The 26,093-nt window shown below is 47.3% G+C and overlaps 1 protein-coding gene and 2 long non-coding RNA genes across 6 annotated transcripts in view; all 3 read right to left on the reverse strand.

The window, feature by feature from the left end:
- Positions 1-21,664, reverse strand: part of LOC310703225 — a 95,471-nt gene extending 73,807 nt beyond the window's left edge. The window contains exon 1 of the long non-coding RNA XR_014524011.1: positions 21,550-21,664. This is a non-coding gene — a long non-coding RNA (uncharacterized lncRNA). The remainder of the gene's footprint in view (positions 1-21,549) is intronic.
- LOC310703233 lies at positions 796-13,283 on the reverse strand. The gene is made up of 2 exons (XR_014524023.1): positions 13,047-13,283; positions 796-1,476 (listed from the first exon to the last, which is right to left on the reverse strand). It is a non-coding gene; the product is annotated as an uncharacterized lncRNA (long non-coding RNA).
- A 2,736-nt stretch (positions 21,665-24,400) lies between the features above and the next one.
- Positions 24,401-26,093, reverse strand: part of MEIS1 (Meis homeobox 1) — a 152,815-nt gene continuing 151,122 nt past the window's right edge. For all 4 annotated transcript variants that reach the window (XM_083495244.1, XM_083495245.1, XM_083495246.1 and 1 more), the window contains one exon: positions 24,401-25,951. Coding sequence is in view for 2 of the 4 variants with exons in the window: in XM_083495245.1 (XP_083351371.1) it covers positions 25,668-25,951 (284 nt within the window). In the remaining 2 variants the exon portion in view is untranslated. The remainder of the gene's footprint in view (positions 25,952-26,093) is intronic.

The raw sequence follows: 26,093 nt of genomic DNA on the forward strand, positions 1-26,093 counted from the left end.
CTTCTATTGGTCAATGGGGGCAGGTCTACCCTCCAAGGAACATGCCACAGCCATTGCTGCCACCATGCTAGAAATATGCAACCTGTGCTGCTGAAAGAAGTTGTATGACTCATGCAACACGTTGGCGACTAACATACACACAATAATAATTATACAGTGGTACCTCGGGTTAAGTACTTAATTCATTCCAGAGGTCCGTTCTTAACCTGAAACTGTTCTTAACCTGAAGCACCACTTTAGCTAATGGGGCCTCAAGCTGCTGCTGCGCCGCCGGAGCACGATTTCTGTTCTTATCCTGAAGCACTATTTCTGGGTTAGTGGAGTGTGTAACCTGAAGCATATGTAACCTGAAGCGTATGTAACCCGAGGTACCACTGTACATTCTTTATCAATCTTCTGAGAAAAATACAAAACCTTATGCAAAGCTACAGAGACTTGCGAACAACCCAACCTAATATGAACTTATAATGTCTGGTTTCAATGGATTTTTCAAATGTTTAACTCAGTCTTTTGTTTTCTTTATCTTTTTAGGTAAGTTCATGAAAATACCAACAAAAGGTTCCGTTTGGTGTTGTTCACAATACTGAGAGATGCTAGTGAAGTTGTAGATGGATGTTAATGAAGGCGTATACAGGGTGCCAGCGTTTTGCACCTATTTCGCCCTGGCAGTCCAAGAAATCTTTTTTCCCCCAAAAAATTTTTATTGGTTTTCACAATATTATAAGCAAACAAACAAACAAACAAACACACAAGACAAACAAACATAACAAAGATAAATCATAGCCTTAGTGAAAATTACAGTTATTAACTTTGTTAAGTGACTTCCTCGCTTCCCCTTGGTTGAATTTCATTGCATGTCCTTTTAACAGTTTTCCAAATCCCAATTTTTATAAAATTTAACTTAAACATTAACATCCTTAAATCTTCACCTTATATAATTAAACATGTTAATTCATCACTTAACATAAATAAAATCCTAAGCTTATTAAGTATCTGCAAGCTATTGCCGGTTAATTTAATTTAACAAATTTACCTAAATAATCATTAAATTTATTCCACTCTTCCTGATACTCCTCCTCCTTCTGGTCCTGGACTCTTCCAGTTAGGTCGGCTAGCTCCGAAAAATCCATCATCTTCATCTGCCATTCTTCTACTGTTGGTAATTCTTGGGTTTTCCACTTTTTAGCTAACAAAATACGAGCCGCAGTTGTGGCAAACAAAAATAATTTAACATCTTTCTTGGGCAATTCCAAACCTGTTATTCCAAGAAGAAAGGCCTCTGGTTTCTTTATAAATGTATATTTCAACATTTTTTTCAATTCATTATAAATCTTTCCCCAGCAGTCCCAGAAATCAAGAGGCTGCTGTTTGCCCCCGATGGGGCCCTTTTACTGGGGCTTGCAGAGAGCACACTCCCACACTCCGGGCTTCTTCAGTGGTCTAATCTCAAAGCCTTGATACGTATATTGATATTCACTAATAATAATACAAACCAAATCTTATTAGAAACAACTTATTACACTTCTAAATATTCAATTAAATAAAAAATACATATCCATTATACGTGAAATCAGACACTACAAAAATTATACAAATATACTTACATTTTATAGAGAATACTATTTCTTGGCTTAAGTTTAAGCTTAAGATTTAAGATTTACTTAGCAAGGTTACACTGTTTGGATCTGGATATAAATACACTCTTTCATTACTAATTGCTCAACAGGTGTTTAACGTTAGCGAAAAATGAGGAGGGGAAGGCGAGGATGAAGGGAAGGGGTGAGGTAGATACTGAAAATACTTACATCACATGTGTTTCACATACAGTACATCATATGTGTTTCACATGGCAGCAGCAGTGGGCGATACATTCCTTGGAGGGCAGAATGTGCCCTCAGCTTGCCTCATGGGTGGGCCAGCCCTGGAGGAGATGGAGATTTGTTCCACACACCCTGCAGGTCAAGCTTTCCTGAGAACTACCCCATCCCTCCTATCCATGTCCCCTTTCTACCAACTGTACAATAGGGTTTACATTGTGGCTTAATCTTACTCTTTGGGGTGGTGTGAGGATTAATTTGTCAATGTTTTGCAAAGAGCCAACAGTCTCGCTGTTCTTATAACAGCAATAAGCAGAGAAGCTTTGCCGAATTGTAACGTCTCAATGGAATTATTTGTGTTCGTTATGTATCAGCTGAATTTAACAGCTCAGTTAGTCATTACCTGGTAACTTTATTTATAAGAAACTGCTTATTCCTCTTTCAAAATCATAGTACCATTTCATTTTTGTGAAGTCAGGAAGCTTGGTAGATTCCCACCCCCCAGAAAGGATTATAGGCATTTATATGGGCAATGAGGATGTAACACAAGGAAGAATCTTTTACAGGAGATGTGTAAACCTTTGTGCTTCAGGGCAAAAGCTAACTACTAGCTAATGAGAGTCTGAAAGATACTTCTATGTTCCTATAATCATCCATTATAGAGTTACTTGCTCTTTCTCTTTGAAGTATTCAGTCCTGGCCATTTCCAGGGGCAAGACATTGAGACCCACTAAACTAAGCCAGGGATCTGATACTGTGCTCCTATTCCGATAATCCTGTTTTTTGGTTTTTGTGGGTTTTTTTTACATAAATCCAGGGTCAGAGTCCACAGAGGAATTAAAAGCAAAGAGTTGGGAGGCAGTGGACAAGCTCATCAATTAAGGAGTCAAAAGAATAGTCAGGGAAGGAACACCCAACAGCGCCTGGGACTTACGTAATCTCTGTGTCACAGGTATGTAGACGCACACAGTTTTATGCCGTAAGTGCTGTACTTCATATAAGAATTAGATTCTCCTCTGGGTCATCAGAAAAGCCTTCAGTACGCTGATTAATTCATTAACTTTCAAAGGTGAATAAATAACCAAGGTTTCAAATTTTTATCTCTTTGGCCTTCCTATTCTGTTACCAATCGCAGATATGATTATGGAACACAACCTTGACACGCTCTTTTGCACCAGCGTGTGTGCTGCGAAGCACACTGGTGGGAAAGTTACCAGCTTGTGATGAAGTTTTATAACCATGTTTTATCAAATCTGTCATTCTCTGTCAGTGGGACTGTTATCACTCTGAAAGGAGAAGCAGGGCAAAGCAGTGACGTACAAGCTTAGTAAAGTTCATTGTTCTTGACCGTGGATGTCAAACTCTGTCCCTTTTCCCTCCTCTTTTTGTGTGGCGTTTTGCGTTGCTTTTAGTAGTCGGGTTTAGCAAAGGGAGGGATCTTACGTTTGGATACAATGGTCTTTGAAATAAAATTAAATAAATGCTAGAAGCCAGGAGATGACAGTCAGGTGCGTTCGTTCTCTATCTCTCTCCCTCTCTCTCCCACCAAATAACTCAATCATGGTAGCAAAACGCCATCTTCTATTGTTCAGGAATACCAAATATTCAGGGGAACTGGGGAGGTCATTCAGATTTCCATGGTTAAAGGGTGGGTCTTTTCATGGTGGAGAAAATAAGGAGAGAAGATCCTTACAGGGCAAGTTATCAGACCCCAGGGCAAACCAAGAGGTCAAAAGGTAGGCAGTGGACATTTATTCCAAAAGGGCATCAACCTGAATTCTCCCAATAGTGGTGTCCAAACTTTTTCCAAAGAAGGCCAGATTTGATGGTGTGAAGGGCCGTGAGAGCTGAGCAGAGGGCCAACCAAAGTTGTTGACCATTTTTTTAGGATTGAAGTTGTTGAGGGTTTTTTTAGGATTTTACCCCAGGAAATGAACTTGGAAACTGCCACAAGGGACAGATTAAACCGACCAGCGGGCCGCATTAGGCCCCCGAAATGGACTTTGGACATGCCTGTCCCAAACCATGAAGGATACTTTTCTCTCCTTTTTTCATACCTTTCTAGCCCTCTTCATTGCAAAGAAACAAACTGAAAACATAGTTGCCTCTTATAATGAATTAAGGCATATCTATCATGTTAGCTGATCAGTAAAGTCTTGAAATAGATTTAACATTCAGCTGACCTGCAACATCTCCTCTGAAAACCTCAGGGGACCAGCTTAAGTGGAGCAGGAGCCTGTTTGACATGATTCAAATTGTCCTTCAAATACCTTGTCTACAAGCAGGGTGTGAGCAGATACACACGTTCTTTCTTGACCTGGCAATCATGGGTATTGGTGGTGTGGTTATTCGTTCTGCCTGAATGGTGCTGTACAGAGCAGCATAAACTAACAGAGTAAAATAAACAAAGAAAGGAACCAAAGGGAGGGGAAGCAACTTAAGGAGAGGGAAAAGAGAGTCCATGGCTAAAAAAAAATTCCACACCCCAGGGGTCGCCCATCCCATTTTACCACCTGGGGTGAAACGTGATGGAGACACTTTTCCCCACAACCCACTGCCAAAGCCTTATTTACTGGGGTTGTGTGGCTGAAGTAGCTTCTAGTGAGATCAAGTGAGAATTCCATAAAAAGGTAAAGGGACCCCTGACCATTAAGTCCAGTCGCGGCCGACTCTGGGGTTGCAGCACTCATCTTGCTTTCCTGGCCAAGGGAGCCAGCATTTGTCTGCTGATAGGTCATGTGACCAGCACGACTAAGCCGCTTCTGGTGAACCAGAGCAGTGCACGGAAACACTGTTTACCTTCCCGCCAGAGTGGTACCTATTTATCTACTTCACTTTGATGTGCTTTCAAACTGCTAGGTTGGCAGGAGCTGGGACTGAGCAACGGGAGCTCACCCCGTCGTGGGGATTTGAACCACAAACCTTCTGATCGGCAAACCCAAGAGGCTCAGTGGTTTAGACCACAGAACCACCCACGTCCCCCACCTTTCTTTAAAGGTAAAGATAAAGGGACCCCTGACCATTAAGTCCAGTCCCGGAGGACTCTGGGGTTGCAGTGTTCATCTCGCTTTACTGGCCGAGGGAGCCGGCGTTTGTCCGCAGACAGTTTTCCCGGGTCATGGGGCCAACATGACTAAGCCGCTTCTGGCGAACCAGAGCAGCACATGGAAACGCCAGTTACCTTCCCGACGGAGTGGTACCTATCTATCTACCTGCACTTCGACGTGCTTTCGAACTGCTAGGTTGGCAGGAGCTGGGACTGAACAACGGGAGCTCACGCCGTCATGGGGATTCGAACCGCTGACCTTCTGATCGGCAAGTCCTAGGCTCTGTGGCTTAACCCACAGTGCCACCCGCATCCCATATGAGTTCCATAAGATCTTGCAATAGTTTTGTGAGATCTCACAAGATCTCGCCAGAAGCTGTCACTACAGCTGCCCAATCCTGGCAGCAGCAACAGGGGTGAGCTTGGCACCCACGATGGTGCTGTGCCAGGGGATTCTGCTACCCAAGGTGACTGCTTCCCTCTGCCTCGTGGGCAGGCCCAGCCCTGCTTCCCTCAAAAAATCCTAGGATTTCTAGTTTACTCCTCAAAGATCTATAATTCCCAGCACCCTTAACAAACTACAGTTCCTAGTATTCTTTGGGGGGAGCTGTATGCCTTAAATACATGGTATAGATGTGATTTGAGAGCAGGGCAATAGGGAGCATACATATACACTGAAAGCACATGACTTCCCCCCAAGGATCCTTGGCATAGGCGCCGACTCCATGGGGCCTGAGGGGGCTCGAGCCCCCTCAAAAAAATTTGGGGGGGGGCTCAGCCCCCCCAATAATCTCGGGCGCCCTTCCAGCAGAGCGCCGTCGCCGTCCCCCGCCTCCTCCCCACCTGCTCCCTCGCCAGCCAGCCAGCCAGCCGCGCGCCCTAGTCGGAGAGCCCCGGCCGTCCCCTGCAAGATTAGGGAATCCCCAGGGGCGGGGGCTCCTGCCTCGCTGCTTCGCAGCACCACCGCCACTGCCAAGGCACTGCCGGGGGGGATTTCCTTCCTCCTGGCGGTTTCAGCCCCCGCGAGAACAGGGGAATCCCGACCGGCCACACCTCCCAACCAGCCAGCCAGCCTATTTAGGGCCGGAGTGGAGGGGGCTCGCCCTCTCTTCTCCGGCTAGCCCCACGTTTCCCGCATATCAGCTGTTCCGGAGCTGATTAATAGGCGCAGCACGCTCTCCCCTATTCGCTCACGAGGAGGCGGCGCCACTTTATTTGCATATTCATGAGCTTATTTATTATTCATGAGCTTTCCCGGGCCCCCCCAATATTTTTTATAAGTCCGCGTCCCTGATCCTTGGACCTGTGTTTTGGAAACTGCAGAGCTTACAGTGAGAAACCATGATTCTTTGAATCATGTGCTTTAAATATATGGTGTAGATCTTCCCTAACAAAGCTACAGAGAATGAACATGATCAAACACAGTTACTCGTGCTTATGTATCACTGTGTTTCTCTTTGGCATTTGCATTTGCTTTTTAAAAAGCACCTTAAATCGTATCTTTTAATTCATTTGTTTGCAGCTGAATTCCTGCTCTGCTTACCCCTTACATTTCGTTGCTGTTGCTCCCCAAGCATTTCCCCGCCTTAATTTCTTTGTAACCTTCCAGTTTCTCTATTTCCCCTCTCTTGGAAAAGCTGCCCATCTTGTATTGCATGCCTGTGGGCAGGAATGTCTGTCTGTGGGCTGTTGGGTGGGGGAGTGGTGACACCTGATGCGCCTTCAGGCATAGTGAGGAGCAAGGAAAAGGGATGGATCTCTTGCTTGCCTTGCAAGGGATTCTTGTAGGCAGAAATACATATTTTCAATCCAGCATGGGATTTCAATTTGACCGTGGTTGCTTGGTTCAGTGGAGGCTAGTGCATCAGGGCAAATGGATCCACCAACCTCGGCCAGCCCCCCGCCTTCCGGCCTTCTTCCATACAACCTATGGGGAGGGGTGACTCTCCCTGTCATTGCCTCCAGCTCCCCCTACGACTGGGCTCCGGAGGCCCTCCACTCCACCAGTCCCAATGCACACCAGCCATCACTGGTTTGGTTGCAGCCACTTTGGAACGGCAGGTGCAAAAGCAGAGAACAAATCAATCAGCTAACAGCCTTGCGCATTTGTGTAGCATGAATTTGCTCTCTGCTTTGCTCTGTGAGTGTGACAAAACAAGGCATGATTCCCCTTACAGATTATTGAAAGGACTAAACCAAAGGACTAAACCCCAGACTTGGCCCTCCAGCTGTTTTGGGACTACAACTCCCATCATCCCTAGCTAGCAAGACCAGTGGTCAGGGATGATGGGAATTGTAGTCCCAAAACAGCTGGAGGGCCGAGTTTGGGGATGCCTGGACTAAATGCTGCCTTTGTATCCCTGGGATAGTGAGTTATCCCTACATAACCCTACAATATGTCAGAAGGAAGGAAGGAAGGAAGGAAGGAAGGAGCAGGTGTAGAAGCTGGAGAGATACATAGACAGGAGCAATTTCTGCCTCATTTACCCATATATTTTGGAACACCTGAAACAACTTAAATGAATGCCATTGTGTGTGTGATGGTAGGGCATCCCAGTCTCTACCCCAGTGTTCTTCTGTGCTGATATAATCAAACAGTCTAGAACCTCTCTATAATAAAATCCCAGCACCATGGAAACCCATGGCAGAATTTGCATTATTATTAAATAGTACCAAACTTCCATCTTGCAAATTGTGCCAAACCTTCAACCTCTCACCCCAAAATCACACTGGGTGCCGCATGGTTTTGCTTAAGCCAGAGAAAGGCAGTTTTGCAAGACTTTCACCAACGCTCCTGATTCAAAAGCTCATGGTTCCAATGCAGTTGCGCTATCACAAAGGCATTCAAAAATCTGTTGGGGTCATAAGTATTTTGCTTCTCCCTCTCTCTCTCTCTCCCTGCACCACCATTGCCAAAACTCTCTCTCTCTAGAGAGAGCCACATGCACAATGTTAGCATCATTAATTCAAGTGCACACAGCTTAGCCATGATTCACTCTCCAAACAGCCTTCACGCTGCGGTTTGGAGCACTAATTTGGCTGACTCACTTGAACACCAGCCTTTTCAACACAACTTCAGCGACTAAAGGAGAGCCCTGTTCAGACATGTTGTTAGAAAGATAGCCTAACTCACCAGCTATTGGTGGGGTTTTCCTGTATCCTGTCATCTCCCCTCAGCTGAGATGCGGCTGGCAGAGGACTTACTAGCAGAGTTGAGTTTTGCAGTGCAACAATAGCAGGAATAGAATGCTTTCTGTTTAAGGAGGGGAAGGAAGCAACTGGTTCCTATTACATATAAAGCAAAGCCATGGGTTACAGCACAAGTTTTTGTCTTTGGTTTTTGTTGTTGTTTTTTAGCAGCAGAAGGCCCTGCTGTAGTTTATAGAGGAACCAGTGCAGTGCAAAGTGCAACAAGCTCATCCTTTGACCAGACAGCAAGATTTGTAAAGATTTTCAGGAAACAAGATCCTGGCCAGAACATTGGCAGGCAGAAATCGCAGCTTCTATGCCTGCTGGGTGTATATGCCTTTGCACCTAAAGAGACAGAGAAACCTAAATGCAAGAGTCTCGCAGGACCCACAACGTAGAAATGGGTGTTGACCCTAACTCAGACCACACAGGGAAGTGCATAAATCAGAGGCATCGTGGACAGGACCACGGGGCACTAGAAGAACAGGCCAGGCTGCACTCGCCCTGTGTTGACATGTGCAGTTAAAATGCTCAGCAGAAGTTGAACTTGACACTGAATCCGTGTTGGAAGAGCACGCTTTACCCTGGATATAATCGCATTGCAACTCTGAGTTTAGAGAAACAAGAAAGCTGAATTTATTACAGGAAATACATGCTTGCTGGAGCTAGGGATCGTCCTTATCTAACAAAGGTGGAGAAGTGGTGCTTACATCACAGGTTAAGTCAGGAAGGACAGTCTAGGAAACATGAGGTTCCTCTCTGTACTTGCTCTTTCCCATGCAAACACATCAGCCTCCAGTGCAAGAAGAGTTCCAGCGGGGGTGGTTTTAGGGTAGCGCGACTGGTACACGGGTGCCCAGGGTGCCACACTGCAGGGGGTGCCACAACAATGCTGAAGAACGGAGCAAGAGAGTTGGGGGCGGCAAATTTTAGCATCGCACAGGGCACTGCTGAAATTTGAGAGCTCCAAGTTCACGGGTGGCGCTGTGGTCTAAACCACTGAGCCTAGGGCTTGCCGATCGGAAGATCGGCAGTTCGAATCCCCGCGACGGAGTGAGCTCCCGTTGCTCGGTCCCAGCTCTTGCCCACCTAGAAGTTCAAAAGCACATCAAAGTACAAGTAGATAAATAGGTACCACTCCGGTAGGTAAACGGCGTTTCCGTGCACTGCTGTGGTTCACCAGAAGCGGCTTAGTCATGCTGGCCACATGACCCAGAAGCTGTACGCCAGCTCCCTCAGCCAGTAAAGCGAGATGAGCGCCGCAACCCCAGAGTTGTTCACGACTGGACTTAACTGTCAGGGGTCCTTTACCTTAAGTCCACCACTGGTTACATTCCAACAAACTGAACTTGCAGAAGGAGTTGTGTCACTTGAACCGCCCTTTTCTAGCTGCCCGCCCCCAATTTGTCCCCAGCTCCTGCAGAAATTGATCAGTCACTTCAAATGGAAATGGGCTCTGAATGTGCATCTAGAACCATGACCCCCGGTCATTGCTGCACTGAAACAAGGACGACTGGAAGCTCCCCTTTGTGCCTCCTTGAACCTGGCAAAGACTCTCCGCTGCTAGGAATTGAGTCCAACAACATCTGAAGGGCACCATGTTGGCTACTCCTGGATGAAAGCAAACACAGGAGATGGATCTGCAAAGGATGGAGAGAATGAGGAATAATCTGGGAAGTAAGGAGGTCTGCCTCCAGAGGCAGATTTTGGGATGCATCACTAAAGGGCAACAGGCGATCAAGTATTAATTTATTGTCGTATTTTACCACCCTTGAGGGCACTATTTAGGCAGTCCGCCCCAGGCAGCAAAACGTCTTGACTTGGATCATATTTCTTTTGATGGGGTTCATGAGAGAGGAGGGAGGGAGGGAGAGATTGGACTGGATTTTTAAAATGTAGAGGTGTTAGAGCATTCCCAAGACTTTTTTAAAACCCAAAAACAATAAACACCAGTTACACTAAACCCTATTTCCACCACACACACACACAAACATTTTGTGACCATTTCTCCTGATCGCCTCTCTTTAAAGACTGAGTTCATAGTGGGGCTTGTGTCCTAAATTTTGTACAAAATTGCAGATGATCTCCTATGTTGTATGTTGCATTTAAAAAAAAATGCTTTGAGTCAATTTTTTGAAAATAAGGGGGAAAGTAGTTTCAGATAATAGTATTTTTTATCTTATCTGAAAGTGCTTTCCCCCTTATTTTCAAACACTCCTCATTTACACCTACTTACTACCCTAAGCCTGTAAACTACTTATTTCCTACTTATTTCAATGGAGCTTACTTCTAAGCAAGCGTGCTTAGGAGAATCTTAGCACATTTACCACATTATAATTAAATTTATTGGGATTTGCTTCACAGTAGACAGCCATTAAGATTATGCTGTAAAACATTGCTCTTATTGTTTTGTTTAAAATGGGAGTCAGTCATGTGAATTTGAATTGGGGCATTTGGCCATTTTTATAAAAAAAAAATCTTTCAACATTTCCAACTGCTTATCAATATAGCACAAAAATATAGCAATGACTGTCTCTCTTTTGCCAAAGTTATCAGAAGTGGGGAAACATCACTGAACACGGCAAGCAGGTAATGTAATTTGTGTATTGCTTTGTAATTGCTAACAATACTGCCATGGGTGTAGCCAAGGGGCCCATGAAGTAAAACAACAGAAACACTTAACTAACTGACCAATCACGTCGGTTCTGCCCCCCCAAACAAAAGTCCTGCCCCCCCAAGTCCTTCCTCCCCCCAACAAAAATCCTGGCTACGCACATGAATACTACCGTTACTGCTATGTATGCTATTTTCGCAATCCGAACTTCAAGAAAGCAAATATTACTGGCGAAATGATGGCTTCTATATAAACACACACATGCAGAAAAGATGGAAATTCTCAATTGTTCATTCTAAGCATATTCCAAATTATTGGAAGTACAGTAATCAAATGCACTTCTCCATTGCTGAGGACTGTGCAGTTTTACACCCTCATAGCCTTGGAGAATTATTGGGCAGGGAGAAGACTCTTTTCGAAGTTTCTATGATACATATGTACAAATAGTTTAATATTTGATGACTGATATGTGTCCTCTCAGCATTAACTATGCACTATTACCGTGGCTTTTTCCAACCAAGGCATCGGACGCCGTAACCCGGTTTTAAATTAAATCTGCAGCTATAGCCAAGTGACCTTCAACTGTGTTGTGGAACTGGCAGATTCCAGCAGTTTCGCGTTTTCAAAAGGACACCGAGAAAGAGACAAGAGCCGCCTATGTCCAAGAAAGAGGTCCCAGTGTGACAGGGAGGGGGAGTCCCTTCTCTGTGTTACTTAGGTTTCTCTAATGTAGCTTAATTACTTTTAACCTCTGGAAACAATTAGGTAACCGTCCTTTGAAGTGAGACAGACAACTTGTCAAGCTGAGGGCAGCAGAATGCCAATAATTGTTTTCTTTATATGCACTGTGAATAGGTGTGTGTGTGTGTGTTGGAAAAATGAATTGGGTCAGGCGCACCCACGAACGTAGTTATGGCAAATGTTGGGTGCTCAGGATTTGGAATAGATTTTTAGCTAGGTATCGTTTGTGGAAATTCCGGAAACAAATCTGTTCCGGCGCCACACAAAGCAGTTAGAACGAAATGGCATGGAAAGCATAGCCCTCCTCCCTTTCCTGGAAAAGCCAAATAAATGAAAAGCGCGAGGGCGCGCGCAGGTCTGCAAGATGCTCAGACTCTCGGTTTGCAACCTCCGCATCTCCTACAAACGCCCATCTTCTGTGATCTGGCCTCAGGATTATGGCAGTTCCGTCTCAGGTGCCTTTCCTGAGCCTTCCTCGATCAAAGGGAAGCCTGAATGTCAGCAGTGATTGTGAGCTGAAATAAGATAGCTCTGAACCGAGGAAAGCGGCCTGGGGTGCGGGGAGGATGGGCGCAGGGCGCGGCGGATGCGCTGAGTATCTTTGGACAGCGCATCCCCTGGAAGAGACGGGGCGGGACGCGGCCCCGCTCGCCGGGACGCCTCGTTCCAGGCGAACACAGCGCCCATTCTCGGATCAGATCACATCAGGTGGAGAAACGCGGACCCCTGAGGCCGCCTCGTCGGTTCTGACCTCGGCAACCCCGCGCCAAGGTCGTGCCTGCCTCTCCTCCAGGCTGGGAGCCGCTCAGCTCCGAGGAGGAATTCGGGTGTGGCTCCGAAGCTGAAGCGAGCGCCACCTTCTTTCCGGCTCCTCAGAGGCGAGCCGACTTGGCCAGAGGAGACTGGAGGTGGGGAGACTTCCAAAAGCCCCCTCTGGGCGCAGTGTTGGCCTGGAGTTTGGGGCACCACTGACCCGGGGAAAGTCTTCAGCGCCCTAGGAAACCACCGAGGCCAGTAGGATTTAGGACTCCAAAATACATTTGGGTTATAGTATCCGCCGCGGCCCATGGGAGCGGCTTGCGCACATGCTTAACCCTGGACGGCACTTGAGCAGATCTGGGGGGGGGGCGGTTCCGCGGAATTCAAAGCGGAGGTCGACAAAGACCCCCGGGGTGGGCAATAGGGCTGATACAGGGGCAGTCCGCGCGCCCCAGGCCTGACACCGCACAAGGCTAAAAAAAATTATTTTTGATTTTTAAGGGGGGGAAACCGGCCCCACAACCGCTGTCGAGCAACACGCCGCCGCATGCCCTCTTTGGCGGTACTCCACCCCCTCCACCCCCACTTCCTGGCCAGGGGATTCCCCCGCCCCGCCGGGTTCTCGGGGCTTTGACCGGCTCTTTTGCGCAGCAGCCAGCCTGCAAGTCCCGGCGCGGTCCCGAAAACCTTTCCCGTGCCGTGCGGACGCCCCGTCTGCTTGGGCGAGCCGGAGGGGAGAGGTTTCTTCCTCCCCAAACACCGCCCCCCCTCCCTCCATCTCTCAAGACGGTGGCGGCTGCTGCTCAAGGCAACATCTCTATTTTCTCCCTCTCTAACCGGAGAAGGGGAGAGAAAGGTCCCCCCTTGAGGCGCGCGTCACCTTGGCCATGTAGCAGCGTTGCAGCGCGCTCTCCCTTCTGCTCCGCCGGGGGGGAGGCCACTTTCACTTTCCGCTCTCCTTGCGCGCCCGCGCGCGCTCCCCTCAGCTGATGAAGAGACCAGCTCTTCGTCATTACCTTCTGTAGACACCCCCGGCAATAAATAAATCTCGCGCGGTTGCCTCCAGCCGCCAGAAAACTGCGGCGGATGAGACGCCTCGCCCGGAGTTTTTAAAGACTCTTTCCACTGTCCCCAGCCCAGCATCCCGGTTCATCTTCACCTTCGAGTGCTCCTTTTAATACTGTTCGGTCGCCCGTGCCGTTTTCTCCGTCCCCCGCCCTCCTCTCTCCGCTCGTGCCTCGGATCTGTATCCCTGGCCCCCATTTTCATGCCACCGAGCTTTCCTATTCTTGTCCGCCCGCTGCCTGCTCTGTCTCCGCGGTTTGCTGCGGCGAGGCAGCCGCCTTACTACTCCTGCTTTCGGCTCATCGACGCCACTGACAACCTGCAGGAGGACACTGGCTCGTATCGAAATCGCCTTTGGGGGGAAGAAGAAAGGGGGGGATATTCAGTGGCTGCAGGCCGGCTGCCCCTCCTGGTTCTAACCACACCGTTTTATCCCGACTTGGAAGGCAGCCGTCGGGATTGGGCCGATGGACGTGCCAAGCACATCGGGTGCGGCGCAGTTCTGGAAGCCAGCGCGCGCACCAAGTACAGGCACCCCGGACGCCCCCTCCCCAACACCCACCAGCCCCCACCATCTTAGCCAATAAGAGAGTTGTAGTTCAGCAGCACCTGGAGGGCGCCAGGTTGGCTCCCCCTGGCGCGCGCGCGCGCGCTCAATCCTAACCCCCCAAGGACAGCTCCATTGCCTGAGCGAACCGCGGCCGCCTTTCGCAGCAATATACCGCCGCCCACCCTCTGCTCCAAGAGCCCTTCCATCCCGTTTGCTTGCCTGAGATGTTTCCCCGACGAGCGGTACGCTTAGCGCGTGCTGCCCGCGTCTCTGCTGACCCGAGGACACGAGTCGTGGGAACGGGCAGCAACGTTCGCCTGTCAGGGTGGCAGATAAGACGGCGCGGGGAGCCGGGGAGCAGCAGGGCGAGTCTCCCCACCTCCCCCCGTACCCCCACTTCCTTCCTAAAAGAAATCTGCCAGCTCTGCTTCAGCGAACTCCTTCCACCCCCGATCTTGCCCCTTGCGGGGTTCGCCCCTGCTCGTCCTGCCCCCAATACAAATATATACCGTATATTTATATATTTTAAAACCCTTCTTTCTCCCTTCTATTAACACTTCGTTGAACAGCTTAAGGGATGAAGGGTTGGCAGTTGCCTACAGAAGGTTTCAGTTCGCTTTCCGTCGGAGGGAGCGCGCCGGGTCGGTGGGGGGTCGCCCAGCTCCCCAACTTTGCTTCCAAGGGCAAAAAGGATTGGGGCGCCGCAGCCGCAGCGGCTCCCGGTTCTGGGGAGCCTCCGGGCCGCGCAAAAAGGAAGACCCGGGAAAGTCAGTAAACACCAGGAGGCGGGAGGGGGGGTCTCCTGTCTTTTGTCTTCGTTTGCTGGTCTGTCAGCGACTCCCCCCACCCCCCACCCTCCCAGTTTGGCTCGGGCTTGGCGGGGTTTGCAGCCAAAACAAGGCGGAAAAACGCCGCGGCCGGCCCGCTCCTGAACTTCTCACCTTGAAAAAGAGCAGCAAAACAAAACACGCGAAAGAGTACCATTTAGTGACAATCGCCTCGGTTTCTGTTAACCCTCTTTTACAAGGGCCTTTAATTGTATTTTATAAGGATGGGGAGACCACACAAACAAACATACGAACACACACACACACTACACATTCCAAACTAACAGGAGCCTAACAATCAAAACGAGGGGCGGAAAAATTTAGCGTTTGGGAGGCGGCGGCGGCGAATTATTTATACCTTTGACATTTAAAAGAGCATAATTAATTTGTCCTGTTTGCCTTAACATTGCTGGGGAAGGCTTCCTAGACAGCAAAAAAAGATTGGGGGGGGGGGTTTAGAAAAAGGCACAGAGAGCTCGGAGGCCGGCGCTGGTCTCCCCCCCCCCCCCACACCCCTTTCAGATCTGTAATCAATCATTGGAGGCAGGGATATTGTAAAGATTCGATAGATTAAAATGCAAATGAAAGATAGAATAAGAAACATTAACATGGCAATCAAAGATTTAATAATCGTAAATCAGGGAGGGCTTTTTTGTTGGTGTTGCAGCTGCACTTTATTTATTTATTTTAACTTTAATTATGTTCGTTCTATAAATAAATAATTTCTGAACCGAGACTTTGAAAAAAATATATCAGGGTTTTTTAACCATGAACTCCAGTACTCAATCTCTTTCCTTTAAAAACCGTTCAAAAGCTTTGTTTGTTTCATTAATGGGGAAGAAGAGAGAATAAATCTTCTAAGATGGTATTCAACATTCCCAACCTAAAATCCTGATCCAAATAAAAATTGTCGTTTCAAAATTCAAGATATTTATTTGCCTACATCGTTGTAGCACTGGTCAAAAGTGGGTGGAGAGAGGGGCGGAACAAGAAATATATTTTAAAAGATGCAAGAGGAAGGAGACCCTCACAATAATGACTTTAACATCCAGATTGTTTTATTAGCCGATATTGCCATTTTAAAACCGAGAAGAAACGCTCAATTATAAAGCTGTGGTACTACTCAGTGATCTATCTAAGCAGGAGGGAAACCTGCCAGCCAGTAATTTCTCCTCCAGAACTTTTTCGGACCTCCTTTCTCCAAAATGAAACAGCAACAATATTAACTAGGAAATGTTTTCTGCTGGCAATTTCACAGTGCAGAAAGGGCTTTAGCCCCCACTCCACACGCGCCGCATGTTTTCGTGGTGCTGTCGTCTTACATGCAGATTCCGGGTACATTTACCTGAAGTCTGGCCCCATCAGTCGAGCGCTCCTCCTTTTTCATTTAAAGGGCGTTTAAGTTCGGGTGGTGGCAGTTCAATTGACTTTCAGTGGGAACAGACAGTATAAATACACCCCCAGGAGACTGAAAATACCCTCTGAGTTGGATTCTAGAGAGGGGCTTTTTCATGCCTCACACCCCGAGCTTAAATACAGTCACAAGCAGTCCTTTTCGCAGAATTGACTGCCATGAAATTGCGCTCAGATTTCACAACATTTACTCGGGACTTAAATCCCGCAAAAGTTAACTGGATTTGTTGCTCAAAAAATAGGTGTGCAGCGATTGTTATGCAGTACTCGAGGATGAGCACCGAAACCCGTCTAACATTGTGGGTTCTATTCCGTAGTGCGTTTATTTTAAAAGTCCTGCTTCGCGCTGTTGGGACATCTCCTGCAGGGACGGGACTTGGAGATATTTTTTTTAAGTGGAGTAAACAAGGGAGGAGCAAAGTGGAAATCCTTTGCCTAAATTTGGCATTTCCAGCAGCACCACCTTCTTCTTATTTTCGCCTTGAAATATGGGGTGAGAGATGTCTGGTTAGCAATTCCCACTTATCCAAATTATGTATATATAGAAATATATTAAAGGGAAGATGACGAATTTCGAAAATTGCTGCCTTGAACAAGGCATAATCCTCTGGATGAAATATCCAAGCGGTTATTTCATCCAGAGGATTAATATGCCACATTTTCCCCCTAGTCCGTGGCTAAACAAATAATCTTCGCAGTGTCTAGGTATTTTGGTAACAATACAGAAGGAGGGTCGGAGAATCGCACAATGACCATTTTACACACTTTACGCGGGGCTGCTGCAATCCTGAGCATGGGGTTTTTGTTTTCCCTTTTTTTATTTTTAGCTTCAATTTAAATCAATGGGACATACCACCTAATAGGCGAACTTACTCGAATCCGAGTACAAGACACACACAGAGAGAGACACACGCCGCCCTTTGCCTCTTCTCTTCTCCCCTCCTGTGCAACACGCTGCCTCGAGTTGCCCCGTGGCTCGTGTCAGCTCCACGCCACGCCACGGTGCCACCCTGTTCCCGAGTCAGGGACAAGGTGTGGACTAATTTCATTTTCTTGACTGGTCAGGTAACCAACCCGTTGGCTGCCAACTACCTAAGGCGACGCGATCCTAAGGGAGAATCTGGAGGCGATCACGCTAAATCTGCAGCGCGCATTAACGACACGGAGGGCGCGGGTGGGAGGAAAGCGGGGCTTTAAAGGGAGGCTTTAAAGTGCTGCGGGCTGCTAAGTGCTTCCAGATACTGTATAGCCTTTGTCAATTTCCCTGTAGAGCTCCATTCATCAAAGGAGAGGGTAGCTGCGGGGAGGAATCGCGGGTACTTATTCTCAACTTTTCCTGCGCCCACTTTGGGCAGCGCGCATCACGAGCCTCCCGCCCTTCTCTCCCCATCAAGGACTTGCTCCTTGTCTCGTTGAAACGCAGCAAGTCAGGTCCTTGATTTTGCATTTCACCAAAAGGTTACGCAAACCTTTTAACAAGAAAGGAGAAGGAAATCGTGGCGGTGAGGTCCCTGCAGAATCAGGTAGCGCGCGCCAGATCGCCGCCCCTGTGCAGCGCTAAAGTTCTCTCTCTGTGTGTTGTGTTGTGTTGTGTGTGCGCGCGCGTATCTCCTGACCCCACAAAGCACAGCTCGGTTTCATTGATCATCTCACTCCCCCCCCATCTCACCCCTCCCCTTTATGAGATAATGCAATTACAAACATCAATAAGAAGCTGCAAGGGGAATCATTATGCGGTGACAGTGATAAATGACGCTGCAGAAATAGCAGGCTTTTTTTTTTCTAACAGTCCGGGAGCCCAGGGGCTTTGGGGGCCTGAACACAGTCACCAAGGAAACAGATGACATCCAAAATGGCACCAAAGGAAAAAAGAAAACAAAAAAGAGCAGTCCTTTCTTTTGCCTTTCACTCTCCTTCTCCCGCTCCAGACCCCCCACCCCACCCCCAATGGATCCAAAGAGTTAGTTTTGGCTTTAGAAACAGCTGCCACACAGGCATTTAGTTATTTCACACATTAAAGCCCTGGAAGATTTCCTCTGTCCACTACATAAAATACAAAGCTGCTGAGACTGCTTAGGAGTTTATTAACTACCTTCTAGCGAGAACCTGAACAAAAAGCAGATCTTGCGTTATCACGATTCTAGGACAAATGGCCCGATTCGGCAAATCTCCGCCCCTTATAAGACAGACACACACACACACACACACACACACACACACTTTGTACAGAAGGTCTTAGTGTACTTTGCGTCTTCTAACGGTCTAGTAAGGGCGGCCCTTTTGTGATTCCAAACCTTGAGCCGGGGAGTCCTTTTTACACCTCCAGTAAACACAGCAAAGTCACACAAAGAGGATAGACACACAAAGACTAACGGAATGGTAGCTTTAGAATACAAGATCAAGTCCACACTCTTCACATCCACAAACCTATTCCTTGGGGCGGGGGATATCAAACACACTTGGAGATTTTCGCTAGGATCCCCGGGTGGACATTCTTACAAGTCATGGCTTTAGGATCAGCGCCTAAGGCAACCCAGAGGAACAACAGCCTGCGAAAAACTTCCTAAATTTCTCGGTCTTGATGCCCGCCTAAACATCTACCCAAACTCTCTGGAATAACTGCTTATATTGTTAAAATAAAAAAATTCCTTCCAGTAGCACATTAAAGACCAACTAAGTTAGTTCTTGGTATGAGCTTTCGTGTGCAAGCACACTTCTTCAGATACACACTTATATTGTTGACTAGTTGCGGTGGGTGCGCTTCGCATGAAAACCGATTGGCAGTGCAATGCGATAGGTCGACTCGGGAGTAAATCCTTTTGCGCTCAGTGGCGCTTACTCCTGGGTAAGTTGCAGCCTTCTTCAGCACAATCATTCAGCAGCGCGTTCTAACTGGAAAGGTTCCCTTGAAAACCAGCCCCTTAAGGTCTATGAGTCTGAACGCTCATGTACGTGCGTGGAAGATGGTGTCTTTGTCAGCCTAAAATTGCTTTTCATTGCTAGCCACCCTTGGGCACAATTCCAAAATTCATTCACAAGTTGTGGAGCAAGCCTTTGCACACAGGAGGAGCGACAGATTCACTTTTAAGGCATAGTTTACCTTTTTTATTTTTTTTAAAAAATGGGGGGGAACCCTCCACACATCTTCCCATCTTCCCAAACACACAACCCCCACGACTTTTTAAGGTGCCGCTTTTAACTCAAGCGTCCGCCACCGTTTGCGAAGCATCTTGGAGACAGCAGCCGGCGAAAGGCAAGTCGCTCGCCTTGGGAGGTTTGTGACCGGCAGCGGCGAGGAGAAGCCACTGGCTGAGTTTGCTATTCCGGGTCCCTTTAGGGACTTCTCGGACTTTCGGGTGCGTTTCGCTCGGCTGGAAAGGCTCCACGCGCACCCCCTTACACGGGGATTCCTTCCAACACACACACACACGTTGGATGGATTTCGATAAAGTAGGAGAGGATATATGGAACTGATATTATCCCCCCGATCTCACGTGAGGGAGGTTTAGAGCTTGAGGAAGAATAATAACCTTTGTTGGTTACACACACATACAGGTTGCACGCCTTGCAGGAAGGAGGGGATGAGAAGGTAAGGAGATGGCTCTCTTCTTTACACTCTCGCACCCACTTTGAAGGATCCGACTGTGATTTTTGACACTGGAGAAAGAGAGAGGAGAAGTGGGGGGCGGGGGAGAGAGACTCCCCCTCCAAGCACAGAAATGTCCCCAGGTTCCCTGTTCTGGGCTGGATGATGCTGGTCCCACCCTTTCCTTCAGCGCCGAGGAACCCGCAGAAAAGGGCTTTGGTCGGAGGAGAGAGAGGCTGGCAGGGCCTGGCCGCCAGGGCTGCACTGAGAGGTGGGCATGAGAGGCCGAAGGAGACAATCGAGAGCAGTCTGGCTTGAACAAGAAAAGAAACAAAGCGGTTATCTTCCGAGGAGGCTGGAAAGTTGAGTGGGTGAGGGGATAACAGCTAATCCCGGCTTGTGATGCCGGATTTTAGGCGGCGGGGGCAGATTCACACGTGGTGCTTCTTTTGCCAGCTGACACGTGTTCCGGGACGAAATCCCACCCCCGCGCCCACGACCAGAAAGAAGCGGAGCAAATCGCCCTTTTGTCGCCTGCTCCTCCTGTTTTTCCCTTCGCGGGTCGAGCTTGTCTGCAAACAAAGCTGGGCGAGGAAAAGTTTTGCAGGACTTTAAAAAGGAGGGGGGCGGAGAAAAGGGGGGGGAAGACCTTCGTCCAGCAACACACAAACACCAGCATTCTCCCCCCCCTCCCAGGAAACTAATGGCAACAACAACAAAAATCCCCTCTCCCAAATCCGTGTCGTATCGATCCAACTGCTTTGCCTTTCCGTTTTTTTTTTCCCTTTTTGGAATAAACCAGCCCTATACTATCCAACGCCACTTCATGATCAGGGAAAAGGCAGGGGAGGAGCGGGGTCGCGCTGGGGAGAAAAGGAGGTCTCTCTGTTCACAACAGCCAAAGGGGGACCGGAGGGGCCATTTGTTAACTTGGGAGGAGGACGGAGACGCTTCCGATTCTGCGGCTGACAAACGCAGGAAGAGGCGAAGCCCTTTGCCCGGCTGGGCTAGTGGTCCCTCCCGCCCCGCTCGGGGGTGCTGCCTCTAGAGGGGGCCTTTGGCCCCAACCTCGCCCACCCCACCGGACTCCGCTCTGCAGGCTCCTGCGAGAAGCCGGGAGTTCAAATGCAGACAACAAGAACTCCATGATTCAGCTTCTCCAAACACACAAGCACCATCCCCCCCCAGCCCAGGAAAAGTGACACGGGCAGCAGCAGACTTGGGGTGGATCCGGCGACGGCACTGATAAAAAGAAGGACAAGAGGTATTGAATAAAAACAAAAATAAAACAAAATTATTGTTTTAATCGCAGCGACCCTAATCTTGGAACAATTGTATTATCCGCGCAAGAACTCTACGGAGAACCTTGGTTGGGGGTTTAAAGGTGGGGGAGGAGAGGAGGAGGAGGGATCATGTCCAAACACGACGGTAAAAGTTCTCCACTACCAGCTGCCCGCACACCCCGCCGATCAAGCGGGATTTCTCGCAAGTTCTCAAGTGACACTCGACTCGATGCAATACGGTATCCTCGCCGCGCACAAAACAGGCAAAGAGGAAGACCAGCGCGCATGCGGCAGCGTCGGACAATCTTTGCAGGGCCGGGGGGGGGGGGGAGAGAAAGAGCTGACAAAAAAGCAAGACCGGCGGGGACGCCGGAAAACTTTTGCGCGGAACTTGGGGGAGCAAAAGGCGGCGGGATCAGAGGGCTCCCCCTCCAGCCAAGCCCCGCGACCAGCTCCCTCTCTCTGCAAATGCTTCCATGCAGAATGGCCAAGGCGCAGAGCTGCCCGAGCGGGTCCCCTTCTGCGCTCCAAAGTATTTTCCCTAGCAAGCACAAGTGGGAGCCCAGATTTGGACTCGGGGGGCTGGGGAAGAAGCAGCACGAGGACGGGAGGGAAGGAAAGCGAGGAGGAGGAGGAGGAGGAAGAGGGCGGGCTCCTACCTATCGGGTCGTTTTTCCATATCCCCAAAAGATGGCAGTCGAAGCTGACATTCCGTCTCCTTGGGCTCTGCAGCGGGTGGCAGCGAGAGGGGGAAAGAGCGAGAGAGAGAAAGGAGGAGGAACGGGGGGGGGGAGAGAGAGAGAGGAAGGAGGAGGAGGAGGACAACTGATCTGTTTTCAAACTAATCCCTCCAGAGATTTTTAAATACAGACAACCGCACTCCGCTCACAGCGCTGCAAAACGGGAGACGTTTAAGCGCGCGCGCTTGGAGAGCTTCCCTTTTCGCACCGCTCCGCGCGCGCGCTGGGAATCTGCGGAACAGAGCAGCAGACGCGCCAGAAACCAGGACATCTTTGTTCGCTGCACACACACCCGCGCGCATCGCTCCACTCCCACAAAGCACACGCGCATTTTCCAATACAGACATAAATTAATCTCGCTTTCTTTGTGCTAGACGGCTCTCGGAAAACTTAATTCCCAGCTTCGTTTTTGAAAGTGGATCAACGGCTACGGCAGCAGCGCCTTGTCTCTCCATAGAGGGTTACTGGGTGCTCTAAGAGGGAGGGAAACGGCCTGTTTCTTTATTTTCTCCTTTACTTAAAGCAGATCCAACTGCATGAATTGCAGTCTGGTTGCCAAATAATAATAATAATAAACTTTCCCCCTCCCGCCCCCCAACACTCTCTCTCTCCCTCCCTCCTTCTCTTTCTGTTGCTGCTGCCTTTGCTTTGAATGTGGGTAGCTAGGAAACAGCGAGCAGGCTGAGAAGGCGGAATTTCCAACGTGTAAAATGTTCTTAACGGAGCCATTGAGAGTGTGCAATAAGGCGTGAGGGGGAACTAATCTCTCCATTTAAATGTTTGTGGCAATTTTATCTAAATGAATTTTAATGCTAAACGAGGGATAATTCCCTATTTGTAACCCGTTTACTTTCTCTTTCCTTTGCCTGTAAAAGCCGTCTAACATCATGCGATGAACAATAACAAAACAAAACAAAAAACATACTCTCAAGGCATATTATTCATTAATGTGTTATAATTGCAGCTGATTGTCTTGGCAGATAATACAAAGAGGGTTTGGGGTGTGTGTACACACAAACATACCCCAAACCCTCTCAGTATTTTTAATATATATATATATATATAGATGTCCCCCTTTAATAACGTGAAATGCACAAAAATAAATCACGTCGATGAAAGCAATAAAATCTCCCTTCTCTTGAAAAAGTGGTATATTCGGGTATTTTTCCACTCTTGAAAAGGAGTGGTTTTAAGAAAGGATTTAACACTGGCAAAGAGCTTAACAGTTTACGTTTTGGCAATGCATGCATTGTTAATATCGCCTCATGCTGCAGAAAGAAGAAAACAACAATTTCCTGACCTTACAAAGTTGGAAAGGGGAGCTTCCTCAGACAAGGGGAAGATGAGAAAGGTCATTGGCTGGCAACTCTCCAGAAATCCACCCCCTCTTCTGCCATTGATGCATGTGGCTTGATGGTTATGTACTGGGGTACCACTATCCTATCAGCTGTGAAGCTGTGTATTATGGTATTATAACCCCAAACAGATGGACAAAATAGAGTACTTAAGAGGAAAGGCTACTATTTAATTGGGTGGGGGAGTCATTAGCTGACAATGAAAACACACGGCTGAAAACTGCACTGCCTTCTAAAGAGGGCAAAATCAAATGAGAGTGTTTAGGACAATAAAACAAAGCTTTGGCCATGAAGGGAGATTAGTTTGGGGGAGAAGATGCGTGGCTTAATTCAGCGTCAGGGTTTAAATCCTGGAATAGGTGCAGTGCTGTTGGGCATGTGCAGAGTGCATTCCCTTACCATTAACAGTGGAAACTATGAGCATGGCTTCCAGACCACAGTGGGGCTGCTTCTAGTCACCCTTCAGGCCTGGCATCTCTTATTTGAGGAATCTGGCACTGATAATATCTCCAATCCCACACCAGTAAAAAGGAGAGAAGCAGAATGCTTCAACAGTAGGTAAACACAGCCTACTAAAGCCACAAAACAATTGGCCCCTCTTAAATCAAAAAACGTGATTGTTATGGGTGGGTTCACGGGCTGACATCTATCTGAATGGCAGGCATCAGGGCTCTCACCACTGAGCTCTTTTGTTTGTGTTAAGTGGTTAGTGCTATCATCTTTTAAAAGTTATTTTTTAAAATAGTGCCTAGGACAAACCTAAAACATTTGTATATTTTTCATGCCCTTAAGAAACATTTACAACAGTCGTGATTTTATTTGGAAGAAAATTATAAGGTTTTCTAACCTAAACATGCTGTTTGCTTCTATTTAACCAGTTGGCTGTCTTGCAGAAAGTACAGCTGTGCTGGAAAATTGGTTAATGACCCAGTCTACAGCCAATCACAGCACAGTTTTTATTTATGAGCATTAGATTTTTTTAAAGTCCACCATCCTTTTACTACAAGTAGTTAATGCACACTTACTCAGATTTAGGAAGGTGTTTTTTTAAAAAAACCCAAAACCAACAACTGTGCTACACCCCTTCAAATGTCACATTTGTGTCATTTTAAAAGATGAAATATTTTAAATTCCACCCAGCCTTATGCAGTCAGTTCTTCCCTTTTTCTTTTTGCCTTGAAATCTTAAAATTTGATAATTCAGTTATCACCCTGAAAATATACAGGGTAAGCTATAAGAAAGTTCACTAGCACAGGGCAATATAAAATAATTTAGTATGGGGGGAAGTATTAATAAGGTTGCCTGGAACTAAAATTTAATTATTTCAAGAGAGAAATTGACATATTACTATGAAATCGCTAGATTTTTGGAGGGCTGGGGCAGTAAAATAAAATTTTCAAGCAGTTGAGCCAGCGTGACAAAAATAATTTGCTTTTATTTTAGATTCAGATTTCATTACTGCACTCAAACTACTACAACTGGGCTTTGAGTTATTGTACAATCCAAACGGTTTCAATCAGAAACTCTAAGACTCAATGTGCAATGATTATTATTAATAATTAGCTCCTTGGTTTCTTGATAGAAAAAGGCTATCAACAAGCATTTGTTTAACCACAACAAAAGTATAATTAGCTTATCCCACTTAGTAAATCTGTATGCATGCCAACTCATACCAAACTGCTACTTTTACAAAAAGAAAAAAGAAAAGCAATAATACAGTTCATTTTTCCAGTCCTTTTTGCACAAAATTTATTTACAATGTATACATATATGCTCCATGATGGGACTATGGAAAAATGCACATGACTGATGTTTTGCCCAAAAAATAAAGTCAACATAGTAAAATAACTCTTCAGTTCATGTTCTGAGCGGCATAAAACAGGAAGTGATGTAGGTGGTTGTTGTTGTTGTTGCTGCATGGGGACAGTGATGCTCTGATGTGACAATTAGGTTCAAATACACTTTCTCTTGGTTTCCATGCCTCCTCCAACCAGTCTCCTTAAGACATTGCCTGCAACAGCTGATTAATCATTTTCGAGGACTGCAGTTTTTCCCATCCTTCCCGATTTACATCTGTTCAGGCCAATTCAAATATGGTGAGTAAATGAATTAGACATGCAAATTCACGCCCCAGGCTAGAAAAAAGGGGGGAGGGAGGGAGGGAGGAAGACAGACAGACACAGAGAGAGAGAGACAGAGAAATACAGAGTGCATGGCTGAAATCCTAGGATAGAAGAAATGTTCTTCTGCCTGACAAAGATATTTTAATGATCTAAAAATCCTGCAAATATATCTTTTTTGCCATTTGCAGGGTAATTGTAAGGCCTTTTTATGTAAGGAGGCTTCTGGAGGAAGTGAAGAGTTATGGAAAGAACACACATAGTGTGGAAAAAAATTCACATTTTTTTTCTTAAAAAATCTATAAGAAACAACGTAATATGGATAACAGAATAATAGCATTTTACAATATTCCACTCTGTTGCCTTATATAGTTATTTTGCATGTCCCCAGAAGTTGACTTCAGTTGGCGTGTCTTTCCTGCTTTTCAGGGTCCCTATAAAGACAAATATAGGATTGTTCCTTGGTCCAGACTAGATGCCAAGAATGAAACTCCGCTAAGTCATTGACGAACGACAGTATTTCAAATTTGCCATTATTGAAGATAAAGTATATTCCCTTAAGCTACTGAGCATGAATGTCCATCACTTGTCCACTCATTGCTGGGTCTCCTGTATTGAGCATTGTGGGGCTGGTTGCTGGCATCTGCATTCCAGGGTGGGGCGGCCCTCCATGCATCATCATTGCTGGGTGGTGTGGGTGTCCAGGAATGTAGGTATGCATGGGGGGCCCATGACGCAGCTGAGCTGGATGTGGGGGCATCTGGGGTGGTGTATAGCTTGGCTGTCCCATACTCATGCCCATTGGACCACCCCTAGACACATAATCCCCTGGCATACTTTGCAGTCCTGTGGAGGAAGAGAGACACTTGTAAATATCAAATCCCGTTTATCTAAAGGCAATAAGACTGCCTTCTCAAGTCAAGGCTTCGTTCGAGGAGTAATATTACGGCACGTGAAGGCCCTGGGAATAGGCAGACAAACATTTGGT

This window comes from Podarcis liolepis, assembly GCF_965112155.1.
Source record: "Podarcis liolepis genome assembly, chromosome: 3".
Classification (NCBI taxonomy): domain Eukaryota; kingdom Metazoa; phylum Chordata; class Lepidosauria; order Squamata; family Lacertidae; genus Podarcis; species Podarcis liolepis.